This window comes from Podarcis melisellensis, assembly GCF_964234715.1.
Source record: "Podarcis melisellensis genome assembly, chromosome: W".
Lineage (NCBI taxonomy): Eukaryota > Metazoa > Chordata > Lepidosauria > Squamata > Lacertidae > Podarcis > Podarcis melisellensis.
In genome coordinates this window covers 31,989,123-32,007,752 of record NC_138535.1, presented here as the reverse complement: position 1 = coordinate 32,007,752, position 18,630 = coordinate 31,989,123, and the positions used below count along the sequence as shown (strand labels likewise).

At 48.3% G+C, this 18,630-nt stretch overlaps 1 protein-coding gene and 1 long non-coding RNA gene across 2 annotated transcripts in view; one reads left to right on the top strand and one right to left on the bottom strand.

Moving 5' to 3' along the window:
• LOC309361328 (uncharacterized protein) overlaps positions 1–16,126 on the bottom strand; it is an 84,097-nt gene extending 67,971 nt beyond the window's left edge. Inside the window, exons 1-2 of the mRNA XM_081896209.1 lie at positions 11,029–16,126; positions 8,822–10,870 (exon numbers count right to left, since the gene is read on the bottom strand). Coding sequence (XP_081752335.1) covers positions 8,822–10,851 — 2,030 coding nt within the window. The 5' untranslated portion in view covers positions 10,852–10,870; positions 11,029–16,126. The remainder of the gene's footprint in view (positions 1–8,821; positions 10,871–11,028) is intronic.
• Positions 1–18,630, top strand: part of LOC309361335 — a 234,130-nt gene that overhangs the window by 133,275 nt on the left and 82,225 nt on the right. The window lies entirely within an intron of this gene.

The following is an 18,630-nucleotide window of genomic DNA, read 5'->3' as shown; positions in this document are numbered from 1 at the left end:
CCCTAATTGAATCGTGACCGTGGGCTCCTGGAAGCCTAACTTTATGGAGTCCGGTCGTTCCTAGTCTTGGGTAAAATCCTCCTCTGCCAGTCCAATGAAATTGTCTCTACTCCGTCCTTGTCCAGGTCTCTGATATCTTCCATCTCGGATCATTCCCCGTCCCCGTCCCTGGTTTCTTGGGCCGGAGCCTGGGCCTGGGCCTGGGCCTGGGCGTACTTCTTCCAACCTCAGGGGTTCAGGACACTCCCGCTTCCAGTGACCCTCCTTCTTGCAATTTGCACATTGATTCCTTCCCAGTGGTGGATTCCTTCCCCGCCCTCTCCCTCCATTTAAGGGGCGGTAGTCTTGCTTTACTGCTGTGGCTAGCATTACCATCTTTTCCTTCTGCCACTTCTTCTTCTCTTGTTTCTCAGCCTCATCCCTATTCCGATAAACTCGGCGTGCAATGGCCATAATTTGGCTCATCAGCATCCATTCCCATCCTTCTGATTTCTGAATTTTCTTACGAATGTCAGAAGCGCACTGGGCCACAAATGTAGCAGTAATCATTCTGCTGTTTTCAGGGGCTTCAGGGTCAAAAGGAGTCCATATACGATAGGCTTCCTGCAGCCTCTCTAAAAAGTCTCCTGGACTCTCATTTGGTTTCTGTTCTACTTCTGAGACTTTAGACATATTAGTGGGCTTCTGACATGCCCTGCGGATACCTTGCACAAGCGTCTGGCGGTAGGTGGTAAGCCTGGTCAGGTGAATTGCATTGTTTGGATCCCAATTAGGATCTTCCAAGGGAAAGTTGTCTTGGAGATGACGGTCAATATTAAAAAATTTTCCCACTCTGGCCTGCTCACGCAAATATATCTGTGCCTTTTCAATTATGTCTCTTCTTTCCTCAGTGGTGAAAAGAGTATTCAGGAGTTGGCGGCAATCTGTCCAAGTAGGACTATGAGTATTTACTATTGAAGTCACCAAGTCCATCATAGCCTGAGGTTTTTCTGCGAAAGATGGGGGGGGGGGGGTGTTTTCCAATTCATCAGATCCGTAGTCGTGAATGGAATATATTGCAGGGTCGAAGTTCGAGGTGGCCTTGGTCCGGGTTGCCCGTTAACCAGCACAGGCTCCTCAAGTGCATCAAATACTCTTCTAAGAGGGGCTACTACGTGACCTTTCTCTTCGCTTTGCTCTAGGGGCCTCAAATCATAGGGGATGGTATCTGTCCCAAGGCGTTCTTTTAGCAGCTTTATACGCCTGGCTGTATTGCTTGCTGACCGATCAAGGTCTCCCTGTAACTTCTGTAATAGTTCTCTAGGACTAGGATGTACAGGGGTTTGGGGTGGGCAATCAGTTGTTCCACTAACGGAGACTGTAGATGGAGGTCTACTGGGACTCACAGGTGGAATAACCACTTCTGCTTGGGCTTTATTATAAGACTCCAATGCCTCCTGAAGATATTTATCATAATCTATCAAGGAATCAAGTTCTGTGACTCCACCCCCATTATTCATTCCAGTTTCTTGCCTTGGGGTTACAACTGGTGGAGTGTTTGGATTAGGCTCCCTTCAATGTGGAGCATTGGGTGGAGGTCGAAGCACCTCTTCCTCTGGTCCCTCAAAAATGGGTTTGAGTTTATTTGGCAAGATTCCTTTCCTAGCTTCGGCTTTTACAGCCAATAATTTGCATCGTTTGACTTTGCATTCCCTTATCCATGGAGGATTTTTATTTAATGTGCTCAGCCAAGAATCTATATATGAAAATTGTTCTGGGCACCCTCCAGTTTCTTTGGCGATATTAGACCAAAGTTTGCTTACTAAATTTATATCAAAGGTTCCTTGAGATGGCCATTCAGTATTTTGTTTCGGCCACTCTAATTCACATAACGTTCTCAAGCGCTCTGGCGTCATTTTGACTCCATATGCCCCTGAGAAGGCTTTCTTAAAATTTTTTAACATACATTCAAGAGGTGTATTTTCCCCCTTTGAACCCCCAACTCCCATTGTATGGCCCTGTGAAGTATCCACTGAGTCACTCACACACGCGCTTTGTGGGGATCCTTGCCCGGTGAAGTCGCCTTACCGGGAACCGAAGTACTGCCCACTCCACACTCAGGTCAGCTACAGATTGTTCTGTACTTTCTCACACATACAATGCGCTAGATACTTCACCACACTCTACCTCCCAACCTTTACCTTTCCCTACACCAGACCACCATCTGATGTACCCAACCACCTAGCGTACTCAGTTTCCCCTTACTGAGACGCAGAAGTTTGATCAGGACTTCTCTTCCTCCCAATTAATTGGAGGGCCAAAACCCCTTAGTGCACTTACCCTTGGCTGGTTCTCAGTTTATTTCTCTGGTTCCCCCCGGTCCGTCGCCGCCAGTGAGCAGGGTATCAGACAGACGAGTCTTCTGCGTTCCCCTGGAAAAATTTTCCAGTGGGTAAGCAGTGGTCCTCTCTCTTGTACCCTGCCCAGTAGGGCGAAGGGGCTGCGTTCCAGCAGACCACTTATCCGAGTCACGGCACCATAAAATGTAGCACCCTGCTTGTGGTTAACGCTTAGCTGGAATGAAATATTCAACGCAGCAATAGAGAAATTAAAATAATAATTTGTTTGTCAGACAAATAAATGAGAGGCACAGTGGTATATGGTTACCAAGCTCTGGCCTGGGCTCCTGCCATTATGGCCAGCACTTATATTCCCTCAGCCCAGCCTCCTTGCTCCTCCTATGGCTGCCTCTGTCCAATCAGCCTGGTTGAAATTCCCATTGGCTGTTTGCTAGAACCAATCACAAAAGATACACCCATTTCCTTTTGCCTTTTATGGGAGACAAAAGCTATATATTCTTCTATCTATAAATGACAAATAAGTAATCATTTATCTTACATTTATCTCAACAAGGAACCTTAATTACCAGCTCACCTCTTGCCCTCCTTGCCCTATTGCCCTCCAAAATAAATCGTTAATGGTTTTAAATTTTTATCTTTAACAGATGTCAAGGATCTTAAGTTCACATTCTCATGCATCATCAATGAAAGATCTCCTTTTGGAGGTCTTTAAACAAAAAGCCTGACAACTATATATCAGGAGTGCTCGATGGCGTCTCCTGTCTGGCAGGGGGCTGGGCTCATTTGCCCCTCTGGTCTCCTATAACCATGATTCTATGAAATAAGAATTTAACATTTCTTTCTTTCTAGATCCTTTGCATAATTACATTTAAGCTAATATATTTAATACATACATAAATAACCTTTTAAAAGGAAAAGAAATCTTAAAAGGATATCAGTTTAAGAAAGAAACAACTTTAGAAAAAGATTTCCCAAAATACTCCCCCCCTTTCTGCCAGCCAGATGCTTTTCTATTGCTCTTGACCTTTTTAACCTTAGGAAGAAAATATGGCTCAAATTTACTATTTGCCTAAGCTTAATCTGTAGGGTCAGTGTAACCTTGCTCTTAGCCTGTAATTCCCTTTTTACGACTTTGAGAATTGTTTTCTGCTATAAATCAAGGGCCCCCTTGTCCAGGAGAATAAACATCTTGCCAAGGTTCTTAGGCAGCTGGTTTGCCTGGCATGAAACATTTGAAAATCTTTAAGCTCATTTTAAAATACAGATCCTGATTAATATATAAGCTTTGATAAAAATGCAGGCTGTGATTAGATGCCTCAATATTCAGGATTTCTGTACTCACATAGAAATAATAAAATGGTTTCTGCTGTTTGTTAAAAGTCATGAATGAACTCTCACAACTCGTTGATAAGGTAGCTTGCTTGTGTCTCGAGAAATCGTATAAGAGGAGCATTCATAGGAAGTTGCACTTGACAGAGTCAATCTAGCCTAGCACTGCCTACACTGACTGGCAGCAGCGCTGCAGGGTTTTCAGACGGGGGCAGTCCCAGCCCTGTCTAGTGGAGATCCTGGACTGAACCTGGGATCTCCTGCATGCAAAGCAAGGCCTCCCTCAACTCGGGAGGCGTGAGTTCTCTACTGTATTTCAGCAAATGCTTTCACTTTATCATTTCATTTTCCTCTGTATATTTTGTGCACCTATTTTCCTGTATACTTTAGACAGAGAGGAGTAGCAATAGGGTTGGAGGCAAGGTTCACAGTTAGTGTTGTGTGAGCATTTTAAAGCAGTTGAGTTTAAACAGGAGGGGATTTCAGCTGAAGAGATGGCCAGCATCGTGAATCTGTAAGTAGGATGTCTTCTGCTTCTTTCTTTTAATCTTCTGGGGCGAGGGCTTGGGGTCCCCCACACGGCCAGCATCCCCATGGAATTTAACCCCTTCCTGAACAGCTTAACTTCTCTTCCCACCCGCCTTCCCATTCTCCCTCCAATCTCATTGCAGCTCAGCTGGTTAGAGGGAGCTGCAGATAGCACCAAGGTTGCAGGCCCGATTCCCAGAAGGTACAGCTGCAGATTCCTGCATTGCAGGGGGTTGGACTAGACCTTCCATGATCATTATTTGGGGATGCTTTTTATTACATTCGTAGCCCACTTTTCATCCAAGCAGTTCAAGGTGGCATTGATGGCTTGCCTTTCCCCCTGTTTCTCCCCTCACAACAAACCTGTTAGGCAGGCTAGGATGAGAGTGACTGGACCCAACATCAAACAGTGCACTTCATGACTGAGTGGGGATTTGCGCTCGGATCTCCCAGGTCCTCCTAGTCCAGAATTCTAGCCACTATACACCCCCCTCTCTCTACCCCTTCTCCGTTTCTCAACTCTTCAGCCATCAACTGCAACAGACAGGCGTTCTGTCAGTCTTCCTGTCAGTCACTCTGACTCCAAGAGAGTTTTCATTGCATTCTTTGGCTCATCTATGCCTTGATGCTTTGACGACCTTCCTAGCAGCCCCCTTCGCTCTCCAGGCAGGGCTGCTGTCCTAAAAGCATTGTGCTGAGGGCTCTTTTAAATGCTGGAAATGCTTCCCTTATCTTTCCTTTGCTGGGGATGGGGGTGGGGGGAGTGTTGGAATCTCCCCCACATACATGAGATGCACCACTGTGTTCCTGTGGAGAGCCGTTTGGGGCCTGTGGAAATAAAGACACATGCCACAATTATTTCAGGTCAATGGGCTAAATATGGCCACAACTTTATTGGTTACAGGTGATGAGTGGTATTGGCTTAGGCATTGGTCCTAACCGACTATCCGGCTTCAGCCCGTCCACTTGAGGTTCGGGAAGGGTTAACCACCAGTAGGGGGAGTCCTGCTGATGCACATCAACTCGCAACCCCCCTCCCAGGCGAAAAACCAAGTCGGGCAAAAGAGGGAGATCCCCGGCCACGCCAAGGATAAATAGGGCTGGTCACGCCCCCTGAGCCAGCCGCTTCCCTCAGTCGCACTTTCCAGACTAAGGAGAGCCCACTCAGTAGCTGCAGCATCCTTGCTTGATGCAGACCTCCTGGGTCATGTGGCTGTGCAATCCTGCCACAGCACAAAGATGGCCAAACTGCAGGCTTGGAAGGAGTCGTTGCCACCAAAGGCAGGATCCATAAATAGAACCCCAGCCCTGGAAGCCTCCTTGTAAATGGGGGCCAGGTCAATTTGGTGAATCAGTAAAGGTGGCAGAAATTCATCTCTCTTCTCCTTCATTCTCTTCCAGATGACATAAGACTTGATGTCAGTTTCGATTATGGGGAGAAGACACAAGTTTCAAGGCTCAGCGATGATGGAGTGGCAATTGTTGCTTGCTGTTTCATTGTGTCTTGTTGCTGTTGTTTTAGAATTCTTTCCTATGCAATATTACTTTTTTATTGCTTTTAAATTGTTGCTTTTTAAGTTGTCCTTGTAAAGGAAAGTGTTCTGCTAATGTTGATTGTATTCTGAATTGCTTCAAGAAGCCTCATAGCAATGACTACTATTAAGAGTAATAATTATTTTACCTGCCTTAATTATAATAAAGCATTGACATGCATATTTTAAATTAGCGGTTAAGGTCTTAAACTACACATTTTAATAGTTTCACATCTGTATTCTTTACTGTGTTCTAGCTTATAGATTTTGATTTTAACCTACATATATATGAGAGCCAGTGTGGTGTAGTGGTTAAGAGCGGTAGTCTCGTAATCTGGGGAACCGGCTTCGCGTCTCCGCTCCTCCACATGCAGCTGCTGGCTGACCTTGGGCCAGTCACACTTCTTTGAAGTCTCTCAGCCCCACTCACCTGTTTGTTGTGGGGGAGGAAGGGCAAGGAGAATGTTAGCCGCTTTGAGACTCCTTAGGGTAGTGATAAAGCGGGATATCAAATCCAAACTCTTCTTCTTCCACATTTTCTCTATCTCTGTAGAAGTCCATATTCTGGTTTGTGACTGTAATAAACTGATTCGTTCATTCAATAAAGCTTCGGTGGTTTTGAAATTCAGTAAATTGTCTCTGCCTCCATTTTTTGGTATTGAGGGAAACGCTCTGTAAAATAATCAGAAAACATCAGGGTTGTAGTCAACATCAGTCCTTTCCACAGCAGACCTATTTAAACTGATGGGCACAAATTACGTGGCTGTGTTGATTTTGACGCATCTCTTCTCAGTAAAACTCAGTTGACTACTGTAGGGATAATCGCGGAGTGGGCAGTGGGGTCCGGAGGGAGCACACTCCCCACCAGCAGGCAGCCACAGTCTGCCTGCACGCGTGACCCTGGGGTGCGTAGCATACTCCCCCTCACAGACAAAGTCATGGCTGTCTGGAACATCGTTCCCTCTGTCTGACCTTTTGCGGTCTCAGCAGTCTGCGGTATCCTGTCTGTAACCTTTGTCCCTGAGACCTTTTGTCTCCTTCGTCATACACTGTGCAAGGGGAAAATGACGCGGTGGAAACAGGTGCCAAAATAACTTTCTACCACCCCACGATCTCGGGACCAAAGGTGTGTAAAGGTCACAGGCCAAAATGTATCTGCCTAGCTTGCATATTTGTCTCAATAAAAGGAGGCTCCACAGGACTGGTCAGCAGCTCGCTTCAGCCCACCTGTGCGCAGCTCACATGATGATCAACTCCTGTCTTCTGCCTTCACTTCAGACTACTCCTCACAGGATATCATGGAATTGTAGAGTTGGAAGGGACCACAAGAGTCATCTAGTCCACCCCCTGCAATGCAGGAATATTTTGCCCAACGTGGGGCTCCAACCCATGACCCTGAGATGCAGAGTCTCACACTCTACTGACTGAGCTATGGGCAGATATCTTGCTTGATAAATGTGACCCTTGGAAACATTTTGGTTTTATCCTCTCTGCAGGAGGTGCTATGCCTGATCATTCCATCTAGTTCTGTCGAAAGAGAGGTGGGGGTTGTTTTCTGATTTCTTAATTGTGAATATTTGGGGGGGAGGGGAGGCATAGGTGGAAAGGAGATACTCAGATGGACCAGAGTGAAATGGGGGCTTCGGGATGGCTTGGGGAAGTCTCAAAGTGTCACATCCAAACCAAAACTCTTGGTTGTGGGATGCCCCTGCCTTCTGTCATCATTTGAGCTTTCCTCTGCTTCCCTTTCAAGCTGCTGTCTGGAAGGAGGCCAAAGCCCACTTAAACATAAGAATGATTATAAGAAAGCATTCATTCAACAGCCAGAGTTGAATGAAGACGATGTGCTAGGAGGAGAATGAGCTAATTAAACCATTCTGCAACACACACACACACACACACTACAATCCTGTTACCGGAAAATCCGAGGGCTCTCTTGGACAAATGAAGACACCGACCAGGGCAATTCAGAGCAAAACAGCAGCCAGTAGGCTTGGTCTTTATTAAGGAAAAGACTGTCGCGACAGGGCTCCCACCGTCCACGAGGTGAAGCAAGATGGAAGCCCCGAACAAAGGACGACCCCAACTTTTATTAGTTGCTAATCCCTTACGCTACACCCCCAAAATTACATCATATTTACATCATGATTACATTAAGATTAGGAGGAGTCAAGGAGGGGCTACACAGGTAACTTGAGAGTCCTGACACCTGGCCGGAGCCTCCTCTCACCTCCCCGCATGGGTCAATTTGAAGAACAAAAGAGAAGGGCGAAGTTTCCTGCCCCCTGAGGGGAATCCGGTCAGAGTCCTTTGTGAGAGTCCGAGCGGAATACACTAAAATATGCAAGTTATTGTATCCCTGATAGCCTTCTGTCTGAGCCCATCACGATGGCTATCAGGGTCATCACATCAGCTGGGAAGGGCCGCAGAGTACGTGACCGCTCGGTGGAAGGATTATGGCTGCCCTGCCCCAGGTCACCCCCCTTTGATAGTCCTTGTAACATGTAGTAAAATAAAAGTGGTCCGATGAAAATCCGATGTACGGCTGATTTTTGGTGAATTTATAAAGAATATTGTCCATGAAGTTCAAAGTACTTTCGCCTTTCGGAAGTAGCTTGCTACATTTTGATTAAATCAGTCACGGTCCATTAAACTCGGAAACAATGTATTACGAGCTGTCAAAGGGTGAGGGAACAGACGCTTGCAGCCTGCAGTACCAGCGTGGCCGCCGCAAGGGGCGCTGTTTGGCAATGATGATTGGCTGAGACGGCTGTCGTTTGACCTAGAGTTCAGTCGGCCGGTCTACTCGTAATAAAGATAGGGCGATGCGGAGCTCTATAGCGGAAAGCTGTCAGGCTAGCGCTTCCTTATCTACGGAAGGCTTTTGAGAGATGACCCTCTAAAGGGGCATCTCTAGGCCAGGGAGGGGAGATGTGTGTGCGTGTGAATGTGGTGCTTGTGCAATACAAGTGTTAATGGAAGGGGGGATGATTTCCGGTGACAGTTCCCCCCTTCGGAGATAAGATTGCGAAGGTAGGTAAACCGCGCAATCCTTCTCTCCGGACAAATCAATAAAAGTTTGACATGTCATACCTAGAGTCCAGATTCTGGAGGTCCTCCAAGGGTCCCATTTCGATGGGGGTCGATTGGGTTCCTGGTGCCGGCGGTCTACAGGTGGTAGTCGATCGCGGGCAAAGAGTCGGAAGGCAAGAGCCGCAAGTTTGACAGCACATCGGGAAACAGTGGATTGCGCAGCAGAAGACAGCAATGCAGATGGTTACAGTGGTGAGGATGAGAAGTCCGTTCCCTAAGAGTTGTTTTATCCAGCCGGACCCAGGCAGCCAGTTCCACATCTGAGTGTCTGACAATCCTTCATGTTGGATGTCTTTAAGCTCGTCCGTTAGTTTATGGATGTTGTTAAGATGTCCATTAATATTAAGGGTTTGGTCGGATACGTGTGTGCAGCATTCGGTTCCGACAAGGGCACAAACGCCTCCTGTCGAGGCGAGAACGTAGTCCAAAGCAAGGCGGTTCTGTATCGCAGTCTGCCTGACTTCCGTCAATTCCGTCAGAATAGATTGAGTAGCCGCATTGGACTCCTCCATCAAGTTTAATAGGATGTCCGTTAATTTAAGAATATCAACGTGGTTGGAGCCGGCTCCATACGCGGGAAAGAGAGCCCGGCCATAAGTTTCGCTATTGGCCGCTACGTCGGAGAGTTGTGACAAGTCCTTTGCCCTCTTATTGCGTCTCCTTCCGGGGGGTAAATCTTGGGTGACCCGGACTCCAGGCAAGATCAGGCCGAGATAACAAGTGCCACGGGAGTGGGGGCTGGCCCATACATAGCCGCGGTGGCCACAAACCCAGAACAAACCTTGTAGGCATGAGTCTATGCGGCCGGTGAGGAAGGTACGGAAGAAGCACTGGGAGACTGGGGAGGGGCTCCAGGAGTTAGGTAAGGTCATAACGCGTTTCCATGCAGACATTAAGCTGGGGTGGATAGAGGGATTGCCCTGGTGCCATAGGGTAATCCTGCCGTTTAAAGCAATGTCAATGGTGTACTTACAGGTGCTCTCGCCGATGACTTTGTCGTTCCTGCTGAACTTCCGGCAAAGGTCACCTGTTGTGGGTCCAGTTAGGTAGATGTACTGGTGGGTCAAGTTCACGGCAGTCAGGTTCCAGGACTGCACGTCAGCGGAGAGATGTTGTTGCAGGGTGAGAGGTACTCCCAGAAATGGTATGCCACTGTGAAGGTGTGCGGGAGCATTGGCACAGATCCAGCACTCCTTGGTTGTTGTCTGTTTTGCAATTTGAGAGATCAGTTTTACGTAGGTGTTGGAATGCCAAGTGGACAAAAAGTCATTATTGTTGGGGTTTTCAAATACTGACAGTTCCCCCCTTTGTCGAGGTGCGGTGCCCGCGGGGTGAAGGGGATCTTGGCGGAGTAGGTAGGTGAGGTTTGTGGTGAGACCTCCACACCTTTGGGGTCCGGTAGTGTCCCATTCTGCTGGAGGTGTAACTGAGTGATGCCAGCCTTCAAGGTACGCTTTCCCGTCCCAACCGGAGGCGAGTCCGATGTCCCAGACGCAGCAGTACCTTCGGAGGCAAACTCCCTGTAGGATAGTTTGGCGGGGAGCGGAATCCACTCGTTGGCAGTAAAACCCATGAATTAGGTGGTCTGTGGGGTGATTTCTGTCAGTATAAACTGACTCACCGCCACCATTGTCCAGAAGTGTCCAGTTCAGAGTTTGTTTAGGGGTACCATCAGAAAAGAGTACATAAGAACCATTGAGGCAGTGGGCTCGGTACCAAGAGTCATCTTTGGTGAGGATGAGTTTGCCCAGTGGCGTGTAAGAGGGCGAGCGAATAAAAAGTTCCCAAGTTTGGTGAATAGCGAGGATCGGTAATATGGAATGTCGAAGGAGAACGCGGGTTTCGGGTAAGCAGAAATCAAAATCTCCTAGGCGGTCTGGAGTCCCTCTCTTTACCATATCAACGATTCCAAAGTCCAGATATTTGTATTCCATTTGTAATCCAGGGCATGAGGCGTGAGTGGTTATGGTGTGTTGAGAAAGGGCAGAGGTAATAGAAAGGATGAGCAGGGTGGGTATGGTGGTTGTCATTGTGAATAGCGGGTGGTGTCTGGCTGCGGAGCTGTAAAGCGGAGCTGTGAAACTGCAGCGCTGGGAGGCAGAGCTGTCAAATGCAGAGCTGTCAAATGGAGCTGTCAAATGGAGCTGTCAGATGGAGCTGTCAAATGGAGCTGTCAAATGCGGAGCTGTCAAATGGAGCTGTCAAACGTAGAGCTGTCAAGCGGAGCTGTCAAACAGGGGCGTGTGTTTTTCGGAGTTTGAGGCGAATTGGGGGTTGGTCGTCCTGGTCGGCTGCTGTGATTATTTCAGAGGTCCAATGGGCTGATGTGTGTGGTTGGTCAGGTCCGGTCTGTTGGGCCCGATTCGTGCCCCGATCTGGTCCGGTCTGTTGGGCTCGATTCGTGCCCCGATCTGGTCCTGTCTGTTGGGCCCGATTCGTGCCCCGATCTGGTCCGGTCTGTTGGTCGTCCTCTGTGTCGGTGTCGTCGTCTGTCGGTCGGCCTGGGATGCAGTAGGGTGAGTCGTCAGCGGTAGGTTCGGGTGCCGAAGCGGGTTTGCAGCGTGTGTGATGCAACCAGGCCGTCTTTTCTGCTACCTTAACGGAAGTTGGAGTGGTTAAAAGTACTTGGTAAGGACCCTCCCAAGTGGGCCGTAGGGGTACCTTATGGTAGGTTTTCGCTAGTATCCAATCCCCTGGTTGGTACGGGTGGACATTTTCATCTAGGGGAATGTTTTGACCTGAGGCTGCATATTTGTGGAGAAGAATGAGTTGTTTCTGGAGTTGTATTACGTAGTTAGTTAATTCTGATTCGCCCACCTCTAGTTCTGATGTTGGAAACTGGGTGTTATATACTGGGGAAGGTCGTCCAAATAGTAATTCGTAGGGAGATATTTTGAGGTTTCCACGGGGGCATGCTCTTAAGTTATGCAGGACTAATGGAAGGGCATTGACCCATTTGATGCCAGAGTCTTTGCAAAGTTTTCCCAGCTGTGATTTAAGCTGCTGGTTCATTCTTTCGACTTGTCCGGAGGAAGGAGGATGGTATGGGGTATGTAATTTCCATTTGACTCCGAGGGCACTGGCAACCTGTTGGATTATGTCTGATGTGAAATGTGAGCCCCTCTCGCTGTCTATGTGTCTAGGGACTCCGAAACGGGGTATGATTTCTTGTATCAGAATCTTTGCGACGATGTGTGCAGTTGTCCTGCGAGTAGGGAAGCATTCTACCCACCCCGTCAACTGATCAATGATTACCAAAGCATGCTTGTAGCCTTGGCAAGGAGGTAGATCTATAAAATCTATTTGAAGGCTTTCGAATGGAACAAAAGCCCATGGTCTGGCCCCTGGTGGGCATCTGGCGGTATGTTTTGGATTAAAACTCTGACAAGTATGACAATTCTTGACGGCGGCTTTAGCGGCAAGAGCAAGACCTGGGGCGTACCAGCAGCGTTGTATTGTGTCGATAAGTTTTTCTCTTCCCCAGTGGGTACGTTGGTGTAGAACTCTTAGATGTTTAGGTACCCATAGCCTGGGCATTATGAGTCTTTTATCTGGAAAATACCAGACGCCATTTTCTAAGTGGGCTCCCTGTTCTTGCCATCTTTTAATCTCCTCTGGGGTTGCAGTTTTGTACATTTCAGTGAAATTTATATCTGATAGAACTTGTGGTCCCTGGAACTCATTGTCTGCAGAGAAGGGCTGAAGGGCGGCTTCTTGTGCTGCAGTGTCAGCGCGTCTGTTCCCTGTTGACACTGGGTCCCTGCCTTTCGTATGTGCTTTGCAATGTACTACTGCAATAGCCTCAGGAAGATGGATAGAGTTCATGAGGCGTTGTACCAGGGATGCGTGTGCAATCTGAGTACCTGCTGCGGTCAAGAAACCCCTCTGTAACCAGATTTGTCCGGTAGCATGCACCAATCCGAAACAATACTTTGAATCTGTGTAGATGGTGATCCTTTGTCCTGCCCCTAGTTCACAAGCTCTGATTAAAGCGATAAGTTCAGCCGCTTGTGCGCTGTATTTGGCATGGACGGGTCGTGCTTCTAAGGTCTCGCTATCGGTGACTATGGCATATCCACTCTTCCGTTCACCTCCCACAACCTTGGAGCTCCCGTCCGTATACAAGATGAGATCAGGCTCTGTTAAAGGGAGGTAATCAAGATCTTCCCGGGGTTTTTCTACATGACGGACTATCTGGGAACAGTCATGGTGTGGGGTGCCATCGTCAGGGAGGGGCAGAAGGGTTGCAGGGTTGAGTGAATTGACTCTTTTTATGGTGACGTTAGATGGACTGAGAAGGATGGCCTCATATCTATTTAAACGTTGTATTGTAAAGCGTTGGCACCCTTGCAAGCTAAGGAGAGTAGCAACAGCATGGGGAACGTTGACTGTTCGATCGTGTCCCAGGACAGTTTCTTGTGCCTTCTCTAGGAGCAGGGCTGCGGCTGCCACGGCTCTAAGGCATCCTACATTTCCTAGTACGGTCATGTCTAGTTGAAGGCTGTAATAAGCGACAGGCCTATTCCTCCCTTGGAAGGGTTGTGTAAGGACGCCTGAAGCTACTCCTTTATTCTCATGCACGAATAGGGAGAAGGGTAGTCTATAATCCGGGAGTCCGAGGGCAGGAGAGGACCGCAGTTCTTTCTTAATAGATTCAAAGGCTTCAAGTGCCTCTGCAGACCATTGTAGTTGGTCTGGGGCATTGTCGTTTGTCATTGCTGTAAGGGGCGGGTGAATTCCACGTAACGCGGAATCCATGCTCGGCAGAATCCACTCATTCCGATGAAACCTCGGAGTTGCCTTTTAGTTTTTGGTAGGGGTAATTTGGTTATAGCCTCAATCCGGTCCGTAGTTAGTGCTCGAGTACCCTCTCCTAGGATGTGGCCGAGATATTTTACTTCCTTTTTGCAGTATTGTATCTTTTTCGGGGATACTTTGTGTCCCTTTTGTGCTAGTATGTTTAAGAGAGTTATAGTGTCTTTTTTGCAGGATTCTAGATCCCGACCACAGAGTAAAATGTCATCAACGTAGAGCCTGAGGGCTGAACCCCCCGGCAGAGTCACGTCTGATAGATCTTGGTGTAATATAGATGAAAAGATCACTGGGGATTCTACATATCCTTGGGGCAATCGGGTCCACGTTAACTGCCCCGTCCGCCAGGTGAAAGCAAAAAGGAATTGGCTTTCTGGGTCTACAGGAATGCTGAAGAAAGCAGAGCATAGGTCTATGACAGAGTAGACCACAGTTCCCTCCGGAATGGTGCTTAGGAGGTGGTGTGGGTTAGCGACTACCGCGTGCCGGGGGATGACAAAAGAATTAACGAGCCTGAGATCCTGGACCAGGCGCCATTTGACGGGATTTGTGTTGGGCTTTTTGACGGGGAGAAGAGGGGTGTTACAGGGAGAGGCGCATGGGACTAAAACTTCCATCTTCAAAAATTCGTCAATCATCGGGGTTAGTCCGTCTATTGCGTCTGGAGGAAGGTGGTATTGCTTAGTACAAGGGAAGGGTAGATCCTTTCTGTAGTTGATCTTGACTGGCACTGCGGACCTTAAGAGCCCAACGGAGGTTGACTCGGTTCCCCATAAGGAAGGGGAGACACTATTTAACAATTCGGACGGAAGGTCCATTGTGGTGTTATGGGCTTCCTGTAGGACTCCTTGAAAACTGAAGATGGATTCATTTGGCATATGTAAATAAATCCCTTCTTGGCCACATTGTATGGTGGCGTTTAATTTACAGAGCAGATCCCTCCCCAATAGATTGACGGGGCTAGATGTCAACAAGAAAGTATGCTTAACGGATAGCGGTCCAACGGAAACCTTCGCAGGTCGGGAAAGAGGGCAGTTCCGAGGGATTCCATCCAGTCCCATTACGGTTCTGGTTTCTTCCCCGGGGGTCAAATGGCTATTAGTGAGGGTGGAGTAGGTGGCTCCCGTGTCCAAGAGACAATCGTAGGACTGTCCGTCGATTTGCATTGTGCAGATTGGGTCGGAAGGTGACAGTTGTAAGACGGGACAAAGAAAAGAGAAGGAGGCGGGATCTGCTTCTAATTGTCAATGCGGTTGGTACTCGTCCATCACCATTTCATGTGCTGAATTGATGGTGTGGTTGGCCGACTTAAAGGGATTCTGAGGATCTTGAGTGAGGTTCCTGGTTCTCGGTTGTGGAGGGGGAGGACCCGCACGATATTGCGTATGGGTCGTGGGTTGAGTGGGTCCATACGGAAGGTTTGACTCTCTGGGTTTGGGGTAGAGAGGTTCTTGATAATCTGGCCTGTAAGTTTTAAAGTCTCTGTGGTCAGGCCTTGCAATTACTGGTAGGAGGGGGCAAAATCTTCTTATGTGCCCTATTTCTTCACAGTTATAACAAACACGCCGGTCTCGGGAGTCGGATCCCCTTGGTTTGCCTTTGTCTTTGTAAGGGGGAATCCCTCCTGCATAAGCTAATACTCGCGGAGAGTCGGGTTTCTGATCTTTCTTTCTCCGCTCGTCTCTAGAATTAAAGACTGACTTGGCGATGGAAAGAATTTCGGTTATAGTCTTTCCGTCGTACCCCAGATGTGAGTTTAAGGCTTTCCTTATATCTGCCGTTGCCTGGTCTTTGAAGAAGCCTTTAACTATGACTTCATGCTGGGGACTCTCCGGGTCTACCCCACCCCAGGTTTTGATAGCAGAGACTAAACGGGAGTAATAGTCGGACGGGTGTTCTTCTGGCCCTTGAAGGACGGCTTGGACTTTTGTCCAGTTTACAGTTCACTGACCAGCAGCTTTTATTCCATCTAAGATGGCCTTTTTGAAAATTTTTAAACCCCATATGCCATTGTCTGTGTTATAGTCCCAGTCCGGGTCATTAAGTATCGTCTGGGCGGTCAGTGGGGCCATCGAGGCGTGACGATTTGGTTGGTAGTCTTCTCGGGTTAGAGCCTCCCCTGCCTTTGCCAATATTTCTCTCTTTTCTGCCTCGTTAAAAAGGGCCCCAAGCAACATATGCACATCTGCCCATGTAGGATTGTGAGTGGAGAAAATGGTGGCCACCTGGCGGTGGCACTTGTCAGGGTCGTCTCTTAAGGAGGGCATCTTGTCAGACCAATTCATCAAGTCCGAAGTAAGGAAGGGCTGATGAGTAAAAACCATTCGTGGTGGGTCTCCTGCCCTGGCTGGGGGTATAGGTAATGCTCGCAGAGGGAAAGCGCCTTCTATTTCTCCGTTCTGCAGATTATCCCTGTTTCTAGTTCTGCTGGAGACAGGTCCCTCTTTTCCTCCGTTAAAAAATTGCCCGTTGAGTAAGGGTCCAAGATCCAAGTCTACTCTTAAGTTGGGAGTACTTGAGGAAGGGTTAGGTGGCGAGGCATTCGGTATATTTTGAGAAGGGGCAACAGCGGGTGGGTCTGCTACGCTTTGTCTCAGTCCCACACCTTGGGAAGGGGTAGCGGCGGTTGGATTTGTTGCGTCTTCCCTCGGTCCCGCGCCCCCTCCACCAGTTCCTGTCCTGTCTCCTGCCCCGGGTCCTGGCGGTCGGGGAGCCCGTGGTTCGGGGTAGTAGAAAGGGACGAGGGTCCTATCCAATTGTTCCTCCTGGGCTCTAATCTCATCATATGGAGGGGGTCTGGTTGGTTTCAAAACTGCCATTTGACAGGCAATTTGGGCTTGTTGCCGTTGAAATAATTCGCGGGCTTCGACGAAGACATTTAGGTAATATAATTGTCGGGGTTTCTCGTCAGCTAAATAAGACTTAAGTGCTTGCATTCTTATGAGATTAAAGGAACCATGAGGCGGCCATTGAGAAAGTGGTTCCAGGTGGTGGGTAAAAGCGACCCACGAGATGTTACAGAGATCCCTCAGTTTGGATTTCGAGAGTCCCTTTCTCCCTCTCAGTTCCTTCCAGTTGAGGAGGACAAATTGCAGAGGGGTATCGGAGTCCTCTCCAGAGCGGAAAGGCTTCATAGAAGCCTTGTCGCTAGGAGGAGTCCAGTCAGAGTGTTGAGAAGTGTGGGCTCCCATTACTCTATTCTACGAAAATGGGGTTTGCTAGCGATGTACACTACAGAAAAAAAAGGATGGACAGACAAGGGGACACACACACACACACAAAAGGGGAAATAGAGAAAAATAGTATTCTTTCAGTAATTTAGGTACCTCAGTTTATTTCTATTGAAGTTAATCCTCCCTACCATTGAACCGTAGCTAACCTATCATCTATAATTCCAAAACATCAGCCTTGAACTCACGGGTCTCTCTCTCTACCCGATACACAAACATAACTCCTAAAATGCTACTGCAGTACTGCTTACACAACTGGTCCTAGTGTGGGGCCCCAATTCGTGAGCCACCCCTTCTACCCTCCACGACAGCCTCCTGCCTAGTCTTTGAGACTAAGTTCGGAACCCCTACTGGACGCTTGCGCAATGCAATGCCAGATCAAGGTCCGAGAAAATGAAAGTTTGGAAAGGAAACAAACGACCTTGCATTCTCACGTACCCGGGTCATCCCTAACAAAGGTCGCCAGGCAGGAGGGGCGGCTTCGTTTGCATAATAGACGAGAAAGGAGAGAGAGAGAGAGGAAAGATTTGGATGGACGCCTCTGGACGACTCCGAGAGAGGGACGTCAGAGAAAAAAACAGTAAAGAGCCACGCTTTCCCAGACTCAATTCCAAGACGGAAAACGGGGGAGAAAAGGATAGGAGGAGAATTTTTCTTTGAAGGACGCCTCTGGACGACTCCGAGAGAGGGACGTCAGAGAAAAAACCGTAAAGAGCCACGCTTTCCCGGACTCAATTCCAAGACGGAAAACGGGGGAGAAAAGGACAGGTAGATTAAGGCGTACCCGGACGACTCCGAGGGGTAACGCCGGAAAACAGTAAAAGGTACCACAATTTCCCCGGTCACGCTCCGTGTAAGAAATTGAGGGGAGAGAAAGAGAAAGGTTTTGGACTTCCGGTCGGCGCCAGCGTTAATGGCGGTCCTTGCTTCGAGCTCCGAAGCAGGACTGCTCCGTGAGTTCGGGTCTGACCCGCTACGGCGAGCGGGGGACCCCTAAAATCACAGGCGCTGAAGCCTGTGAGCAAGGAGATTCGGTGGGCACCTTTGCGCCCCCCGGTATCGCGAAAGAGCCTTTTTAAAGGCTCCGGAGCGGCATCGGGTGTGAGCGCGGTGCTGAGGATCGCAACCCAGCCCACGGAGCGAAGCCGCGTCGCCATTGATGGAGAGCGCCGATTCCTTCCTGAAATTACCGATTGGCAATAACACCCGTGAGTAAGACCGACAAATAAACTGAACGGGACTTTAAATTTTAAGATTTAAGAAGATTAGGCTGAAAACGGGTAAGGCAAAAAATCAAGGAAGTCTGCCTCCCGGAACTGCATGACTGATTGAGCAACGAAAGGAGTAAGCTGTCTTTAAAGGGAACGTATTTATGCTGTTTAATTTTGTTAACCTGACATCGAAAGAGGACCTCCCCCCTAATGAGCAGGAGAGGGGGGAAGAAAATTGACTTAAATTTATCTGCTTGAAGAAAGGAGTTTGGAAACGGAAACCTTCCGCTGTTGATACCTCTGGCCAGGCTGCCGGAGTAGCGAGCGCCTGGGAGTGAGCTGTCAAACTAGATGGTGGGTATAAAGTATCATTTATCTGAAAGAAAGTAACGGGACTTTAGTGGACAAAACTGTAACGTTTTAAATCGTAACAAAATAGGGCTCTTATTTGGACTTTCACTTTTGGAACTTTTTATGGCTACTTCTCTCCCTGTTTCTTTGTTCCTGTAATGGATACAATGTACTCCCTCTAGAGGCTTAAAAGAGAGACTGCTGT